At 28.7% G+C, this 16,105-nt stretch overlaps 1 protein-coding gene across 1 annotated transcript; it reads right to left on the bottom strand.

The window, feature by feature from the left end:
- Positions 1-12,209: 12,209 nt before the first annotated feature.
- On the bottom strand, positions 12,210-15,072 carry LOC118049065 (peptidyl-tRNA hydrolase, mitochondrial). Its single transcript, XM_035058940.2, has 8 exons — positions 14,549-15,072; positions 14,285-14,369; positions 13,795-13,862; positions 13,628-13,678; positions 13,464-13,537; positions 12,856-12,914; positions 12,690-12,766; positions 12,210-12,595 (listed from the first exon to the last, which is right to left on the bottom strand). Exons 1-8 carry the CDS (start codon positions 14,834-14,836, stop codon positions 12,482-12,484), a joined length of 816 nt encoding a protein of 271 aa, XP_034914831.1. The 5' UTR covers positions 14,837-15,072; the 3' UTR covers positions 12,210-12,481.
- Positions 15,073-16,105: the final 1,033 nt, after the last annotated feature.

Below are 16,105 nucleotides of genomic sequence, written 5' to 3'. Positions count from 1 at the left end.
CGCCTCTTCTTGTCCCTCTCCCTCCCCCTCTCTCTTAATCTCCCTCGCCTCCAAAATATCAACTCTGCTATATCTTTCAATAACATTCGACACAACATTCTGCACACTTTCATCAGACAAAACATCCAATTAGTGGAGAAAAAATCTGTTATCTTGATCAAGTTCTCTCATGGAAGTCAATGATCTGGTCGGGGCCACAACAAGGTAGTTGTTGGCAGCAAATTCACGTGCCAAGGCATGACCTATACCACCTTAGGTGCAACCAGTAATTAAAACCACTAGTTGGCCATAGGACTCCATTGAAGTACTCTTTTGGTGGTGGTTTTGTTTGATAAATAGCAGGTCTAGGCAGATGAAGAACTGTTGAAAAGGGATGATGTTTTTAGGAAATGAGACATAGGTTTTCTCGGTTTTTTGAAATCAAGAACCGAACCGGACCGGACCGAAACCGGTCGGTTTGACTCGATTTCGGTTTTTTTTTCAAAAAAAAAAAAACCGATTTGGTTGTTTTTTGTAGGTAAAAACCGAACCGAATCGGTTTTGCTCACCCCTAATAGATATGATGAAGACATTGATTATTGAAATTGTTAGATAATATTATATGTGAATTATAATTCATAAAATATTTTACAAAATTTAATGAGCTGAAAAATATTTTATAATAGATAAACTAATTGTAAAAAGCTGACAATAAAATATTTTATAAAAGAAATTAATTTATGCTTAAGGAAAAAAATGTTCTCTTGTTTATTGTGGGTCGCACCTCTTTATAGATAAATATTCCACGTAGATTAATTTTCTTGTAAAAGTTTTTACAAAATACAAACATATAAAAATTAGACTAGACAGACATTCTTTTAACTACTTTTCGTTTAGATATAACTAGATCACCAAATCACACTGTGTTGTGTATCTGATCAATTTCTTTAACATGAAAAAAACAATCGTTGCTAACATGTTTTCTAATAAAAAAAATTATAATCATGAACTCAAAATAAAATGCATATTGGACAATCTCTTTTTTAAATATTGATATAGCGACTTGTTATTCGTTTTTTCAAATATTGTGATAATGACATATTGGGATCGATCTAGTTAGCTTGTTAAATATATAATATGGGTAATAAGATTATGATAACCTTATAGAAAATAATTCAAAATAAATTATGAAAATCAATTTCTAATCTACACAAAGTTGAAGGATATATATATATATATAAACAACTTGAATCAACTTGAGTTAACCTGCTAAACTCGCAATCCGGGTCATGAGATTGAGATAACCTTATAAAAATAAAATTAAAAACATTATAAACCTTAATTTTCAACCAACCCAATATTGAAGAATGAAATTGAAAAAAAGATTGATAAAAAAAAATTACAAAAAAACAATCCAAATCAACTTAAATTAACATATTAAACCCGTAACTTAGGTCATGAAACAAAGATAACTTCATAAAAAATAAATAAATAAAATCATGAAAATCAATCTCCAACAAATCTATTATTGAAAATTGAAATCGAGAAGAAAAAAAAAATTAAATTCATGAGACCATGATATCTCCATATAAATAACCCAAGTCAACTCAGGCTAACATGTTAAGCTTGTAACTTAGGTTATGAGATATGAATAAATTCATAGAAACCAATTTTTTTATAAAAAAAGTATGAAGACCCATCTTCAACATATATAACATTGGAGTTTGAAATCAAGAAAAAAAAAACTAAATCCATGAAATCGGTATATAAACCAATATAATGAAAATAATGAAAAATAAATTTACAAAGTATAATTTCCAAAATAATCTAATATCAAAAGATATAATTGAAAACAAAAAGACTAAACAAAAAAAAATAGAAATTTGATTAGTGAAGGGTAAAACTTTATTTTAGTAAAAAAGTTCTTTTGTGAGTCTGGTTGATTTAGACATACCCTTTAGTATTTTATTGTTTTTTTTGGTGTGATTTGACAAGAAAAACCCTATCCGTCAAATCCTACAATCGAGTTCTTACTTTGCTAATTTTGGTATCAAGTCCTTGATCTTTTTATTTTTTAATTTATTAATAGTTTTATTCAGATTGTTTTCATGCATATCTATGCTTTTTATATTGATATTAATATAGTAATTTTATTTTTTACATAAAATAACTATTGAGAAATATTTTTGGTCAATAAAGAAGCTAGTTTTTACTAACCTTTTTTAAATGCATAAAAATCAAAATGAGACAACACACAAAAAGGTGAAGGACTATATGAAGAAGCTATTTTGATTTCTAAGTATTATTTTTGGATTAGCATTAGGTATCTGAGTTAAGGCCGATTAATCTTCAGATGCACAAGCTTTTGACAAGGAGTTTCTCATTAAAAAAAAGGGATTGAAAATAACTATTATTAAATTAAAAAAATAAAAGAATCAAGGACTTATACCAAAATCAGCAAAAATAAGAACTAGATTGGAGGATTTGATAGAAAGTAGAGATTTTCTTATCAAATCCCTTAAAAAATTAACAAAACATTAAAGAGTGTGGCTATACTCACAAAACACTATCTGCTAAAGTAGTATTTTTTTTTGTTTTTTTAGTTGGGGTTTTTTTTTTTTTTTAACTTTACTCTTTAACAACCCAAAAAAAAAATTATTTAGTTTTTTTTTTCAATTTAATTATTCAATATTATATTGTTTTTGGGAATTAGGCTTTGTAATATATATTTTTTTTTTGTTGGGTTATATATTGGTTTCATGGACTTAGTTTTTTTTTTTTTTTTTTTCAATTTGAACCTTCAATGTTAGATATGTTGGAAGTGGAGCTTCATACTTTATTTTTAAAAAAATACTTTGTAAATTTATCCCTATCTATAACCCAAGCTATAGGTTTAACAGAATAACCTGGGTTGACTTAAGTTATTTTTTGCTATTTTTTCTAATTGATTTTGTTTTATTTAATCATTCAACATTGAGTTTTTTAGAAATTAGGGTTTTTTTTTCATTTTTTTTTCAATTTGCTTTCTATGAGATTATTTTAATCTCATGACCCGAGTAACTAGTTTGACAAGTTGACCCTGTTATTTTTCTAGGTTTGTTTTTAATTGAATATTTTTATAATTGGGCTTCATAATTTTTTTTATTTGTTTCCTATAAGGTTGTCTTGATCTCATGATCCCGATCATGAGATTGACAGGTTGATTAAGGTTGACTTGTTTATTTTTTTGTTCTTTTTTAATTTCACCCTCCAATAATTCAATTTTTTTTTCAATTTCATCCTTCAATATTAGATTATTTAGAAATTGAGTTTCATAAATTTTTTTAATTTATTTTGTGTAGAGTTATCACAGTCTCGTGAATTTAGAATTTTTTCTTTCAATATTAGATTGTTTGGGAATTTAGCTTCACATTTTTTTTTAATTTTTTTTATGTCTCATGAATTTAGTTTGTTTTCCAATTTCAACTTTTAACATTAAACTTGTTAGAGATGGAGCTTTGTGATTTTTTATGTGCTTTTTATGAAACTATATTTGTCTCATAACTCAGGTTACAAGTTTAACATGTTAGCTTATATTGACTTGAGTTGTCTTTTTGTATCTTTTTTTAATCAATTTTTTTTTATTTTTTTTCTCAATATTGAGTTAATTAAAAATTAAATTTTTTTTTTTTTATTTTTTTTTTTTCTTGAAGTTATCAAATCTCTTATGTGTTATTTGATCATAACATATATTAATATATGTTGTTTAGTGTCGTTTATTTTGGATCTAGAATCTAAGATCAATCTTGTTTCATTAACAGAGTTTTCTTCATCTTTTATTTGTTTGTTATTTAGTGTACACGCACCATCTAAAAAACTTTTTTCTCGAAACATGTTAAAAAGTTGACCCACTTGTTTTACTGATTTATAATTTATCAATTTAATTAATAATGAAATTGTTTTCATAATAGAATTAGCCTTTATTAAATTTATTTTTATACTTGAAGTATAATTAATTAAAATGCTATATTAGATTTTGTTTGTGGACTTAAATTGAAGATATAAAAAAAACTAATTATACTTAAAATAGGAAATTATTGAAAATGGAAAGATAATAAATCTATTAAAGGATAAAATTTTATGAAAAAAAAATTAAAAATGGTTGTGGCAATCATTGAATGTATTATTTTTATGATATAAAACGATTTAATTATTTAATTAAATTTATATGATGTAAAGATGTATATGTGTATAAATGTTATTGCATTTTCAGATATTATTTTTGTAAAAAATTGCATTCCATTAACTCCTCTTTCATTAGCCATTATTAGAAAAAAGAATTGTATTTCTCTAATAGTTTAATATTAGAATATAATGTATACAATCAATTTATATAATTGGGGTTTAACCTAAAACCTCTTGACCATATTTCTCGCCCAACTCGAGTTTTAAATTAAATTGTATAGGATTGTCCTAATATGATTTAGTCAACTTGATAAATTAAAAAAAACTTAAATGACTGCTAAAAACATGGTTTGGCTTAAAAAATGTTCTTCAATGTGACATATATTTGTTTTAAAAAATATTGAAATGATGACACATTTGATCAACCTAGATCAACATAGGTTAAAGTGTCAAACCCGCTATCTGAATCATGAACTTTATTGAGTTTGATAACTTTATTTTTTAAAACTTTGTTTATTTAATTATATGATAAAAAAACTTATGTTTAAAAAATCAAGCACTAACTCAATACCGAGATCTTTTTTAAAGACCATAATAACTCTATAAAAAATAAATTGAAATAAATCATGAAGCCTAATTTTAAATAATTATGTTTTTTTCTGAAATCATTTTTTATTTAATAACATGGTAAGGAAGTATATGCTCAAAAATCTGACCACCAACCCAATGCCAACATAATTTTCTAAGATCACGATAACCCTATAAAAGTTAATAAAAATAAATTAAGAAGCTCAATTCATAATAATAATATTTTTTAGGTTATTTTTTATTTAATAATATAAAAACCAATTGAGTGTAGAATGCCATATTTATAGTATTAAATAGGTCTTCTGATATATTGTTTTGAGGGTTTTTTTTTTTAGAAATTGAAGTTATTTATTTCATATTATTCATGTTTGTTTTCTAGGTCATTGAAGATTTTTGAATTGAATGTGTTTATGTTACATGGTTTGTAACAGTTTCAACTTGTAAACTCAAAATATATGATATATATTTGTAGTTACCAATTTTTTTCTTTTATATATATATATATATAATATATACATATTTTCTTGAAATTTCGGCAGAGTTTCCTTTGTATTTTTTAGATGCTAAGTTATCGATTCAATAATTTCTCAACCTATAATAACAATCACAATATTCTTCTCATCATTTGGACAACAAAAACTCAACTAAATTTCAATATCTCCATTCTATTTTCTATAGGACACTATAATAAAACTAATAAATGCTTAACATGAATCGTCTCTTTTTTTTTTTTTTGATGTATTTGTGCTCAAAATATACATACGACCAACCATAATTCAACTTAATAATAATAATATTATAAATTACATCATACACAAGATAATAAGTCAAACATTACAATTTTAGATATGGAAGTATATTACAACAAAATAATAGTTTTTTTTCCAATTGCATTAACTACATAACAAAATTATTTATCCAAGCATCTACTTTTCAGATTGAGGGTGCGATGTACCTAAAAATATAATCGCAATAAACATGAGTAAAACAATTGCACATTTCAATAAGTAATTGATTAACGACTAACTATTCATATACATTAAAGTGACTTTCATATCATAGAATTGATTGTCTTATTTTCTTTTTAAAATTTCTAATTTCATAAACTCTCTTCTAGACATAAGGATAAATCTACTAAAATAAAAATATCAAAAGTGTCTCCCACAAACCAACATATTTAAATTCAAAGTTTTACATCTAGTGATTATCTCATAAATTTGTAAATTAATTTTTTTAACATGGCCATTTAACCAGGCATAAATTCCAGAAATCAGGAAATGATCTTCAAGGCTTGCCCATTCACCAGAGCATTATTTCCAGTAACCAGAAAATAATCTTTAAGGCTTGCCCATTCACCAGGACATTATTTCCAGTAACTGCCCATTCACCAGGGCATTATTTCCAGTGACCAAGAAATAATTTTCAAAGCTTGCTCATTCACCAGGACACTTGCCTATTCACCAAAGCATTATTTCCAGTAACCAGGAAATAATTTTTCAAGATTTGTCTATTCACCAGGGCATTATTTCCACTAACTAGCATTAGAGTTTACGATCTATAAAATCCTTCTACAATATAAAATAAAATAAAATAAAAACTAATTAATTACTTCAAGGTGTCGAACACCTACCTAGTGTTTGTGTGCGTGAAGAGGTTCCTTGTTGTTGATTAGGTCTCGCGGCCTCCACTGTACCAATAAAATTTACTTTGTCATTATTCATTCATTTGAACCGGTAAAATTCTAATATCCATTACATATTCTTTGATTAAATCCAACACCCTTAATTAAGTTTAATTGACTTTTAATTCAAGGAGGATAAAACCCCTCTTTTTGAAACATTTACTTATTTTTTTCACAAAAGTACCTATTCAATTTAACCCATGAATATCAATTGTCTTCAATCTAGTAAGATTCCTTAATAATATCATTTAAAATCCATTCTCTAATTTTTCCTTCTTCATTTAGCAAAAAACTCCTTAATAATATCATTTAAACTCCATTCTCTAATGTTTCTTTTCCATTTAGCCAAAAACTCCTCCATAATATCATTTATACTCAATTCTCTAATTTTTCTTCTCCATTTAGCCAAAAACAACCTATGGAAGGAAGTGAAGATTTTTCTTTTCTCTTTGAAAAATTCTTACTCTATTCATATAATAACACTTATAAACTTTCATCTTCCCATAATTTCCAAACAATTGTATTAAACCTCAAATCCCCTAAATTATTCCTCTTTTAGCTAAATATTCAATTAAAATGGGGAAAATTAATTTTTGTTTCTTTTATTTAAAATTAAACACTTACTCAATCATAATTCATGCTTTCTAACAAGGTTCAAACATAATTTGCATTATTCCTATAAATTATAACATAAATCCACAACTTCACATAATCATAATTTTGCATAATCTTTCATCAAACATAAAATTAAAGGAATTAATCATTTGGAGCATGTTATTTACCTCACTTTGATAAGGATTTAAGGAAAGAATGCAAGAAAATCAAGCTTTCTTCTTCTCCCTTTTCAAACCCTAGCTTGAAATCCTTCCTTCAATGCACTTACCACATTAAAATCAACCCCCTCTTGGTGTTTAATTAAGCTAATCACTCTAATTACTCACTTTAATTAGTGCAATCAATGAGAATTTAAGTAGAAAAATCACACAATTCTTCCCCCTCTCCTTGTTTCAAGCTCACGGCTAAAAGAGAAAAAAATGAAGTATTTATAGTCTAACTTTGACCTATTTACACATTGGCCCCAATTTCTTCTTATTTCTATTTTTTGTCACTTAACTCTTCTTTTTACTTAATTCACACCATAGCATCATATATTTTATTCTATTGTATCCAATTACAATACCTAAAATCCTTTTATTTAATCTATTCGGTATTTTATTTATTTTACTCAGATTATAATTTAGTGGGTTTTTACATGGTTTAATTTTCTTTTTAACTATACACGGTGTATCTAAAAAACAATTTTAATAGAGAAAGTTTATATTTATTTTGAGCTTTTTAATTGAGAAAATTGATGGTATGAGTTAGAGTCAAGTCATGGATATCCAATAGATATCCAAAATTTAATCAGGTTCAGGTTTTAAAATCCATACTTGATTAAGTTTTGAGTCATGTATTGAAAGAGTAGTTTTAAGTTTGAGTTTGAGAATGAATAATACAAAATCCAATTGTGAATATCTATTACTAATATGGTCTTGTGGATTGTGCCTTACTAGCTTTAGTATTCACGCAAAGAATTGAAATCTCAAAAAATCCCAAAAAGCTCTTAATGATTACTAGGTAACTAGCCCACACTTTATTACAGGTAGGATGGAAGTTCTTTTTTAATGATTTTTTTTTTTGCAAGCATCGCTAATGTCTTTTAATTGCAAGTAAAATTTTAATTTTGAACTTAAAATTTGATGTATACAAAGTATTTTGTTTTCAAATATCAAAACGACAACGTTTTCAATCGACCTGGGCCAATCTGTTAAATTTGTAACTTAGATCATGAACTAAATTGACAAAATAATATATATATATATATATATATATATATATTAAATAATTTTTATTTAATTAAATGATAATAACAATATTGTTATAGAAGCAAACAAATAATTCTTTTAAATAATGATGGCCTATCCAAAAAACTTGCTAATATTATTAAAAGAATGATATAATCTTATTTGAAGATAAAGTAATAATTGAATGGAATTTCATAAAATAATATCTAGAATATATTTTTAATCAATTTAAAATTTTAATATATTTATAATATTTTAAATTAATTAATTTAAATAAATTAAATTAAAGACAAACCAAAACACAAAAATAGACTAGATACACGAACTTGAGTAGCTCAACATACTTAACCCTTATGAAAACCTTAAATGTATGGGCCTACAAGGCCAGGACTATATGTTTAGCCTTAATTAAAAATCCTAGGCTCATGCCTAGTTTTTTTTTTTATTATTATTACTTTTCTTTTCTTTGAGAGTAGACTTTTTTTTTTATATATAATCAAAATCTAAAAAGTATTATAAATAAAAAGTAATAAAGCTGGAAAACCAACGAGTCAAAATATACAAATATGTACAAAGAAGGAAAATAACCCGAAGAAAACAGGTTCCCTTGAACAAGAAATTAGTGCAGCATAACCAACAAAAAAAAAATTAGGCCATTAAACAAAAGGAACAGAACTATATACAAAACAAGTGAATGCACAACAACTGTCCTCCTAGCTGAAAACCAGCAAGGGCACAAAACAGAGCCAGCAAAGCAACCATACATAGCAAGCAAAGTAGCACCACTGTAAGGCAGAAACCATAACAAGGCAGTTACATCCATAAGGAAGTAGTAACTCTAACAAGGGGACACCATAGACTATAGCTAGCAACCTACCAAACCAGGCTAATAACCGACCTAACCTTGAAGGCAGCAAACAACAAACAGACCATGTCATCAACCAACCATGCCCATGAACTCTAACACAGAATAGAGTAGTAATAAAAATTCTAGCCGCCAGCCTTGCAACCAACAATAAGAGCTAGAAGTAACAAAATCTTGGAATCCCATCATAAGAGACCCAGCAGCCAACTAAAGACAACATCAAGGCCTTTTCATAGAGAAGCAAAAAGCCTCTACCAGCTCAGAGGATAGCAACAGCAGACAGAAACCGAAGCCAACAAGCAACCAACTGCAAAGAGAAGAGCCCAACAGCCAACTATAAAAAACTAAAAAATTGAATGTTGCGAGCAGCAACAGCACCCATAACAGACCTGCAATAATAGTGACAACCCAGCAACAAACAAGATACAACCATAGCAAGATTACAACAACAAACAAAAAGGCCAGCATTTGCTATAAGCAAGAGTAAACTAGATTACAACCAAGCACAAACAGCAACATCAAGCAAACCATGACACCACGAGGCCAACAACTCCATAGTACATCAGAGGGCTGTGAAGCCCATTGACAAACCAAAAGGAACGCAGTCAGGGGGGAGGGCCAGGAGTCCTGCCCTTTCCTGAATCGTTGTTGGCAATACACATGCTCATATCTTTGGTGACCACCCCCAACTGGGACCTAACAAACCCTCTGCATATAGAGAAAATGTTAGCATCAACAGTTAAGGCCTGTTCTTTCTGATTTCTAGGATCAACTAGAGGAGTTTCATGAGCAAACATGCCTCTGTTGCGCATCATTTATTATTTTTTACTCTTGGTAGTTTCCCACCCCTCAACTGAATCTACAAGTTGTAAGGGATCGTCTATCACATACATAATGACAGAGGGTTCAGATGGTACAATACTCAGGTTTTGAATATAAAAAGTTATATCTTGATCTCTGTTTTCATTAGTAAAGGTGAGTCTGACCTTTTTCTTCCCACAAATTATGGCCCAACCATGAGCCACAACCTCGACTTCAGCACACATGGGATCTAGAGACTGCTCACCATAAGGCATATCTTAATAGCCCCATTGGTCTTCTACAACAATTGTCTCAGTGTTAAGGCCAAAACTAGGAGGATAATGAACAAGACTCCTACTATCCCTCTCAAGAATAATAGTTGTTTGGATTTCTTTCGCCCCCTTGGCAGCGACAACTTTGGAACATATTGTGATAGTATGCCTAAGGAGTCTACAATGCTTGCCGAACTTTGGGAGAGATTCACAGACAACAAGTTATAGCAATCGCACTCCATTAAGCAATATAATGTTGGTTGAGTTGGGCAAGTCAATAAGCAAGTCCACCTCAATCAAAACCTTGGTAAATGAGAGCCTAGAAATGGTAGTGGTGGGCGTATCACATTGAAGGGGTTTACCAATAACACTGGCAATCTTAGACATGAATATTGAAGACCAACATTTAAGTGGAAGATTAGGAAATCTAACCCAAACCAGGGTTGTTGACATATCAGTAGAGGTAAAGTCAAAGTACTCAGGCCTGGATTTCAAAACCAGAGGCCTCCTAAAGACCGAATAAGGTCCTCCATACAGAACAACAAGCTTATCTACTTTAGAATTAAATTTGAAAATTAACCACCCCGAATCATGAATGGTTAAATATGGATCACACTTCCAGGTGCATAAATGAATTTGATCAAAGTTGTATATCTAGGGAATTTACTAGCAATATATCCAACAATACACAATTTTCAAATATCCTTATTGTTGCCTAAATTTTCATCTAACAGAGGGCAGGATACAACACTATTGTAAACAGGAAAATGGACAAGTGTAGGAGTCTTTTTTTGTTTTTATAGGAGATGGTCATCTGTAGTATTAGATAACCCATCACTTACTATTATGTTTTTTTTTTTTTTTTTATAACCTCTAGTGACAAGAAAATTGAGATCTAAGTTTTTAGACCTTTAAAGCCCAATTTTTAACTTTTTTTTATTTGAAAATACATCAAAAACATTGTAAAACCTCTATAAACCACTTACCAACCCCCAAACACCCCAAAATTGCTTTAATAACCAAAAATCAAATGAATCATAAAAATTTAAACAAGCCCCAATTTAATTTTTCAAGTATGTTAATAGAAAAAAAAAATTATTATTATCAAACTCCTCATTAAATGAAACTCATTGACACTAATTGACACTATAATCAATCATTTTAATTGTCAAAATATGACCAACCAATTGTTCTCTATCATTTTCCAGGGACTTTTCTCTTGTCTCTTAAACCTAGGGAGTGATATGCAGAAGAAATTGAAGTTTTGAACCAAAACAAATAATTTTCAAACTCAAGGAACAAAAAAAAATGTTGAACAAAATCTTATAAGAAAAAAATACATGAAAAAGGTACATTTTAAATAATTAATACGTTGTTTGGAATAAATTCTCTAATATAATTGAATTCAGTTATAGTGTTTTACTCTTGAATTCACATGTTTACAAAACATAAAATTCAATTCATTTTAGTTTTTATATTACCCTCATTACAATAATCTTATTTCTCCAAATATCTTTAAAAACAAAGCAAAATGAATATTTTTTTTTTAAATAGTTTTAACATTAAATTTCTTGAATTCACATGTTTAAAAAACATAAAATTCAATTCATTTTGATTTGTATATCATCCTGATTACATTCATCTTATTTCTCCAAATATCTTTAAAAACAAAGCTTGATGAATATTTTATTTTAAATAGTTTTAACATTAAATTTCTATGCTATAGAATTGTAAATCAAAGAAGTTCGATATTTGATTTACTTTTATACATTTTTAGAAATTGAATTTCAAATTCAATTATTAATACTAAAAAAAAATTCAAACATAAAATTTCGTTAAAACTTCTAGAGAGTTTCAAATATACCATAAATAAAACCCTTCATAACAAAGTAATCAAAACAAATTCTCATAAATAACAATGTACAAGGATCAAATTGAAAAAAAAAATGTTTAATGACTAAATTAAAAATAAAAAAAGCTTTAACGACTAAAAGAAGACAATATATGATGCACAGTTAAAACAACCATTCTTTTAGGTTTCATTTTTATTAAAAGAAATGCATTAAATATTAATTGGATACAATAGAAGTACACCTTAACAAAATCTAAAGCACTAACACTCTCCCAATACAAAATTAGATACATAGAAAAGCTCGTATTCTGCGTTGCTAAATTTGAGCAGGATTCTTTATCGCAAAATATATTTTTCCAATTTCGTTCACCATTCCATCAATTTCCTATAGCATCCATTCCCTTTCATGTAAATGATAATCAGCAGAGCAGTTAATTAACCAAGTTGCTCCATAGATTTAGTACTGTTGACAAAAGTAGCACTTTTATTCAACCCCTCGAGTAAAAGAATCCGCACAGCTTCTATGCCTTGTTGAAACATAAAATCCAACTGAAAAAAAGAAAAGAAATCGATAGAATGATGAAAATCCATTCTCCAATTCTATACAGTATCTCTTCTGAGTAAATGTAAAAAGTTTACATACCTCTTCATGTTCTTGTTTAGTGAAAGGACGGAGAACAAAGTTAGCAGTATCCATTTTTCCAGGAGGCCGTCCAATGCCTAGAATGATTTCGCAAACACATAGCTATAACAAATCTAGAAAGGAGATTGCCAAGTATAATTTTGGTGCTTTTGGAAACACAACCTACCAATTCTTAAACGAGGAAAATCACGGTTTCCTTTGAAGTGATTAATAACACTCTTCATCCTGAAGGAACAAGAAAATTAGTCAGCCATACAATGTACAAGAGTTAATTATGATAAATTCTTCTTTGTACTTTAATACAAGAGTTAATTACGATAAATTCTTCTTTGTACTTTAATACAAGAGTTAATTACAAGGAATTCTCTGTACTTCAATGGAGAACAATATTTTTCAGAGTGTACAATGGCCCTCAACATTGGATATTCAATAATTAAATTTTCCTTTTTGCAACAAAGTTTTAAAAATAGCCATAACAAAGGATAGATTATACAACAATGAAGTTCCAAATTATATCACAAATATAAAAACAAGTTCCAAATGTTTATTCTGATATGATATAAGAGGGATTATGATTCAAAACATTGTAGCTATGTCCTCTCCAAGATCCAATCAGACACCAAAACCACAAAAGGCAAACAATACATGCACTAAAGTAAGGCTCAGCCATGGGACCCTTTTACTTGAAGCTCAGATCCGAGTAAACTACAGCCCAAAATCAGGATAGAATTAGTACAGCACTAAGGGCACGCAACAACAAGAAGAAGAAGATACCCATTATGTCCTCCATGTCCACCTTTCGGCAATAGTCTCAATTTGGCAAAAGGCAGATCCAGGTCATCATAAATCTGAAACAATAGAATAACTGACTCTTAGTTTGGAGGACATAATTGTTTCTCAAGTTAAAGAGTAAAGGGAGATCAAATATCACTATTTACCAAAAGTACTTGCTTCAAAGGAATCTTGTAATACGATACAATGGCTCCAACCTACAAATGGCATTGGAAAATCAACCTATCAATGCCAGAACTCTAGACACATTAGATAGAGGAGAATATCTAGACTGAAAATATAAGAAGAGGTCCTCTTCAAAGAGCTTACTTACAGACTCACCACTTGCATTCATAAAAGTCTGGGGCTTGGCAAACATCACTGGAACATTTCCAATAAATCCTGGAACACGGAACTATTATCATAATGATTGTAAATAAGAAAACTAAAATCAAGAAAAGATAAAATTCCATTATCTCATCTAACTCTCACTGCCATAGTGCCTAAAAGATAATTCAATTTTATGTGTCTTAATTTGTACCCTTCAATCATTCATTGGCAATTGCACAAAAATTGACAACTAGGAGAAATTCCCACATCTATCACTCATTCGTATTGTTAATTTGCATGCCAAGCACCCATTCCATAACAACCATAAGCAAATAATGTTTGCGACAGCACCAAGTAGTTGCCAAAGTATAATTTGAAGACCCCATAAAAAATTCAACGAGACAATGATTTCAAAAGAAGGATAAAAATCTGAACTTGTTTCAATTAATTCAATGTAGAATTGAGTTGAATACAAGAAGGTGTAAATAACCGACCTTTACCAAAGAGGGCTTTAAGAGAAACACCAGAGATAGATATGCCCTCAGCATCAGCCAAAGCATCCACCATCTGAAATCCCACCTGTAAAACAACACCACCCCAACAGGCAATAACAAACAAAAACATTATTATCTTCTTCTACTTTTAGTAATCAAATTTGCAATTTAAAAATTTTTAAACTAAAATTTTGGGGGAAAACCCTTATTCATACAACATGAAAACGACGACAAAAGAAGAAGAAAGAGAAAAAATGAACAGACGTTATGGCGAGTGGAGTGATATTTTTTGCCAGGATTGCCGAGGCCAACAATGAGCCAAGGTTGCTGTTGTTTTGGCTTAGCCGCTGCAACTGCATCACTGGAATCCTCCGTGGTGGTGGAGATGGATGCTGAAGAAGAAGAGGAAGAGAGAATTGGGAAATTGTGAGGAAACATGTTGGTTTTTAATAATTGACCAAACCAAGATGGTTTGTTGTAATAATTCTTTGGAAACCCTAATGTGGCAACTGATGATGATGTTACTACCACTGCTGTACTACCCAGTTTCATGCTCTTCTCTTCTCTCTTTTCCTTTTTAATAAAAAAGAAGAAAATACTAACGGTTCTTTAGGGTTTTGAATCTGAGGAGAGGAAGGAGACGGCACAGCTTTTCCTATTGGGGGCACTTGGGGGAAAACATGCAAGAGAGGAAAGATGAAGTTGGGAAACTTTATTTGTGACAGAAAAATGGATTACGAACCCGAGTTTTTTTGTCACAATACTCCCGCTACACCACAATTACTTCACTGATAGAAATTTCTTCAAAACATTTATAGATAATATATCATATGAACGATTTTTTAAAGAAAAATAGCTTGATTTAAAAAAAATATTTGCAAAATAACACATTTGAAAGGAAAAAAAATAGTGAAATAACATCTTTTTGACCTAACTAACTAAGTCCCAGAAAATATTTTAAAAATATATTTGAAATTATAATATTTTATATTAAAAAATTAAAAAATAATTCACGTGAATATAGACTATATGTATTATAAATAATAAAGTTTAAAAAATTATTTTAAAATATTTTTTATCTTATATTGAAAAGATATTATGATAATATGTTTTCTTTTTAAATTGAAGTATTTAAACTAAAAACGTTTTTTATCCTATATTGAAAAAATATAATTTTTTTTCTTCTTGTGAACATAGAATATATATACTAAAGGAATTTAAATTTCATATTGAAAAAATAATTTTTTTCTTATATATATATATAAAAGAATTTCAAATCCTACATTAAAAAAATATAGCATTCTTCTAGTATTTATATAATGAATTTTGAAAAGGGTTAATAACCAACTAAAACACATATATAAAAAAAAAAGGTCTAGTTTTGAAAAAAAAAAGGGTTAATTCTTTATACTTTTGGATTGTTTTGTGGAGAAAGTTGGGAACTAAATTATTGTTTTTTACTACTTATCATCTACAAACGAATGGGAAAATAAAAGTAATAAATAAGAATTTAAATACACTTTTACATACTGTCATCCAAAAGATTCTTAGAAATTGAGAATATTGTTTTTTAGTCATAAAGTTTGCTTAAAATTATAATGTGCATTCTACTACTAACTTTTTATCATTTGAGATCATGTATGATTTTAACTCATTAACTCCATTAGATATGATTTCTTTACCTGTTGATTGATGAAAGAGTTAGTCTTGATGGAAATAGAAAAACATAAATAGCGAAGACACTTCATGAGAGGGCATGATAGCATATATAAATGAAGAATGAACAATATGCATCCAAGGTAAATAAAGGGTGTATACGAA

The sequence above is a fragment of the Populus alba genome, chromosome 12 (assembly GCF_005239225.2).
Source record: "Populus alba chromosome 12, ASM523922v2, whole genome shotgun sequence".
Taxonomy (NCBI): Eukaryota; Viridiplantae; Streptophyta; class Magnoliopsida; order Malpighiales; family Salicaceae; genus Populus; species Populus alba.
The sequence above is the reverse complement of the archived record's forward strand: the minus strand, read 5'-3'. Positions and strand labels throughout refer to the sequence as shown.

What these genes read in the sequence shown, in the direction of transcription:
- LOC118049065 (XM_035058940.2), bottom strand. Translation starts at nt 14,836, where the DNA reads ATGAAACTGGGTAGTACAGCAGTGGTAGTAACATCATCATCAGTTGCC. An exon ending in GGACATGGAGGACATAATGG is followed by an intron (nt 12,915 to 13,463) that starts GTATCTTCTTCT and finishes TTGTTCCTTCAG; the next exon opens with GATGAAGAGTGTTATTAATC. An exon ending in CTAAACAAGAACATGAAGAG is followed by an intron (nt 12,596 to 12,689) that starts GTATGTAAACTT and finishes TCTTTTTTTCAG; the next exon opens with TTGGATTTTATGTTTCAACA.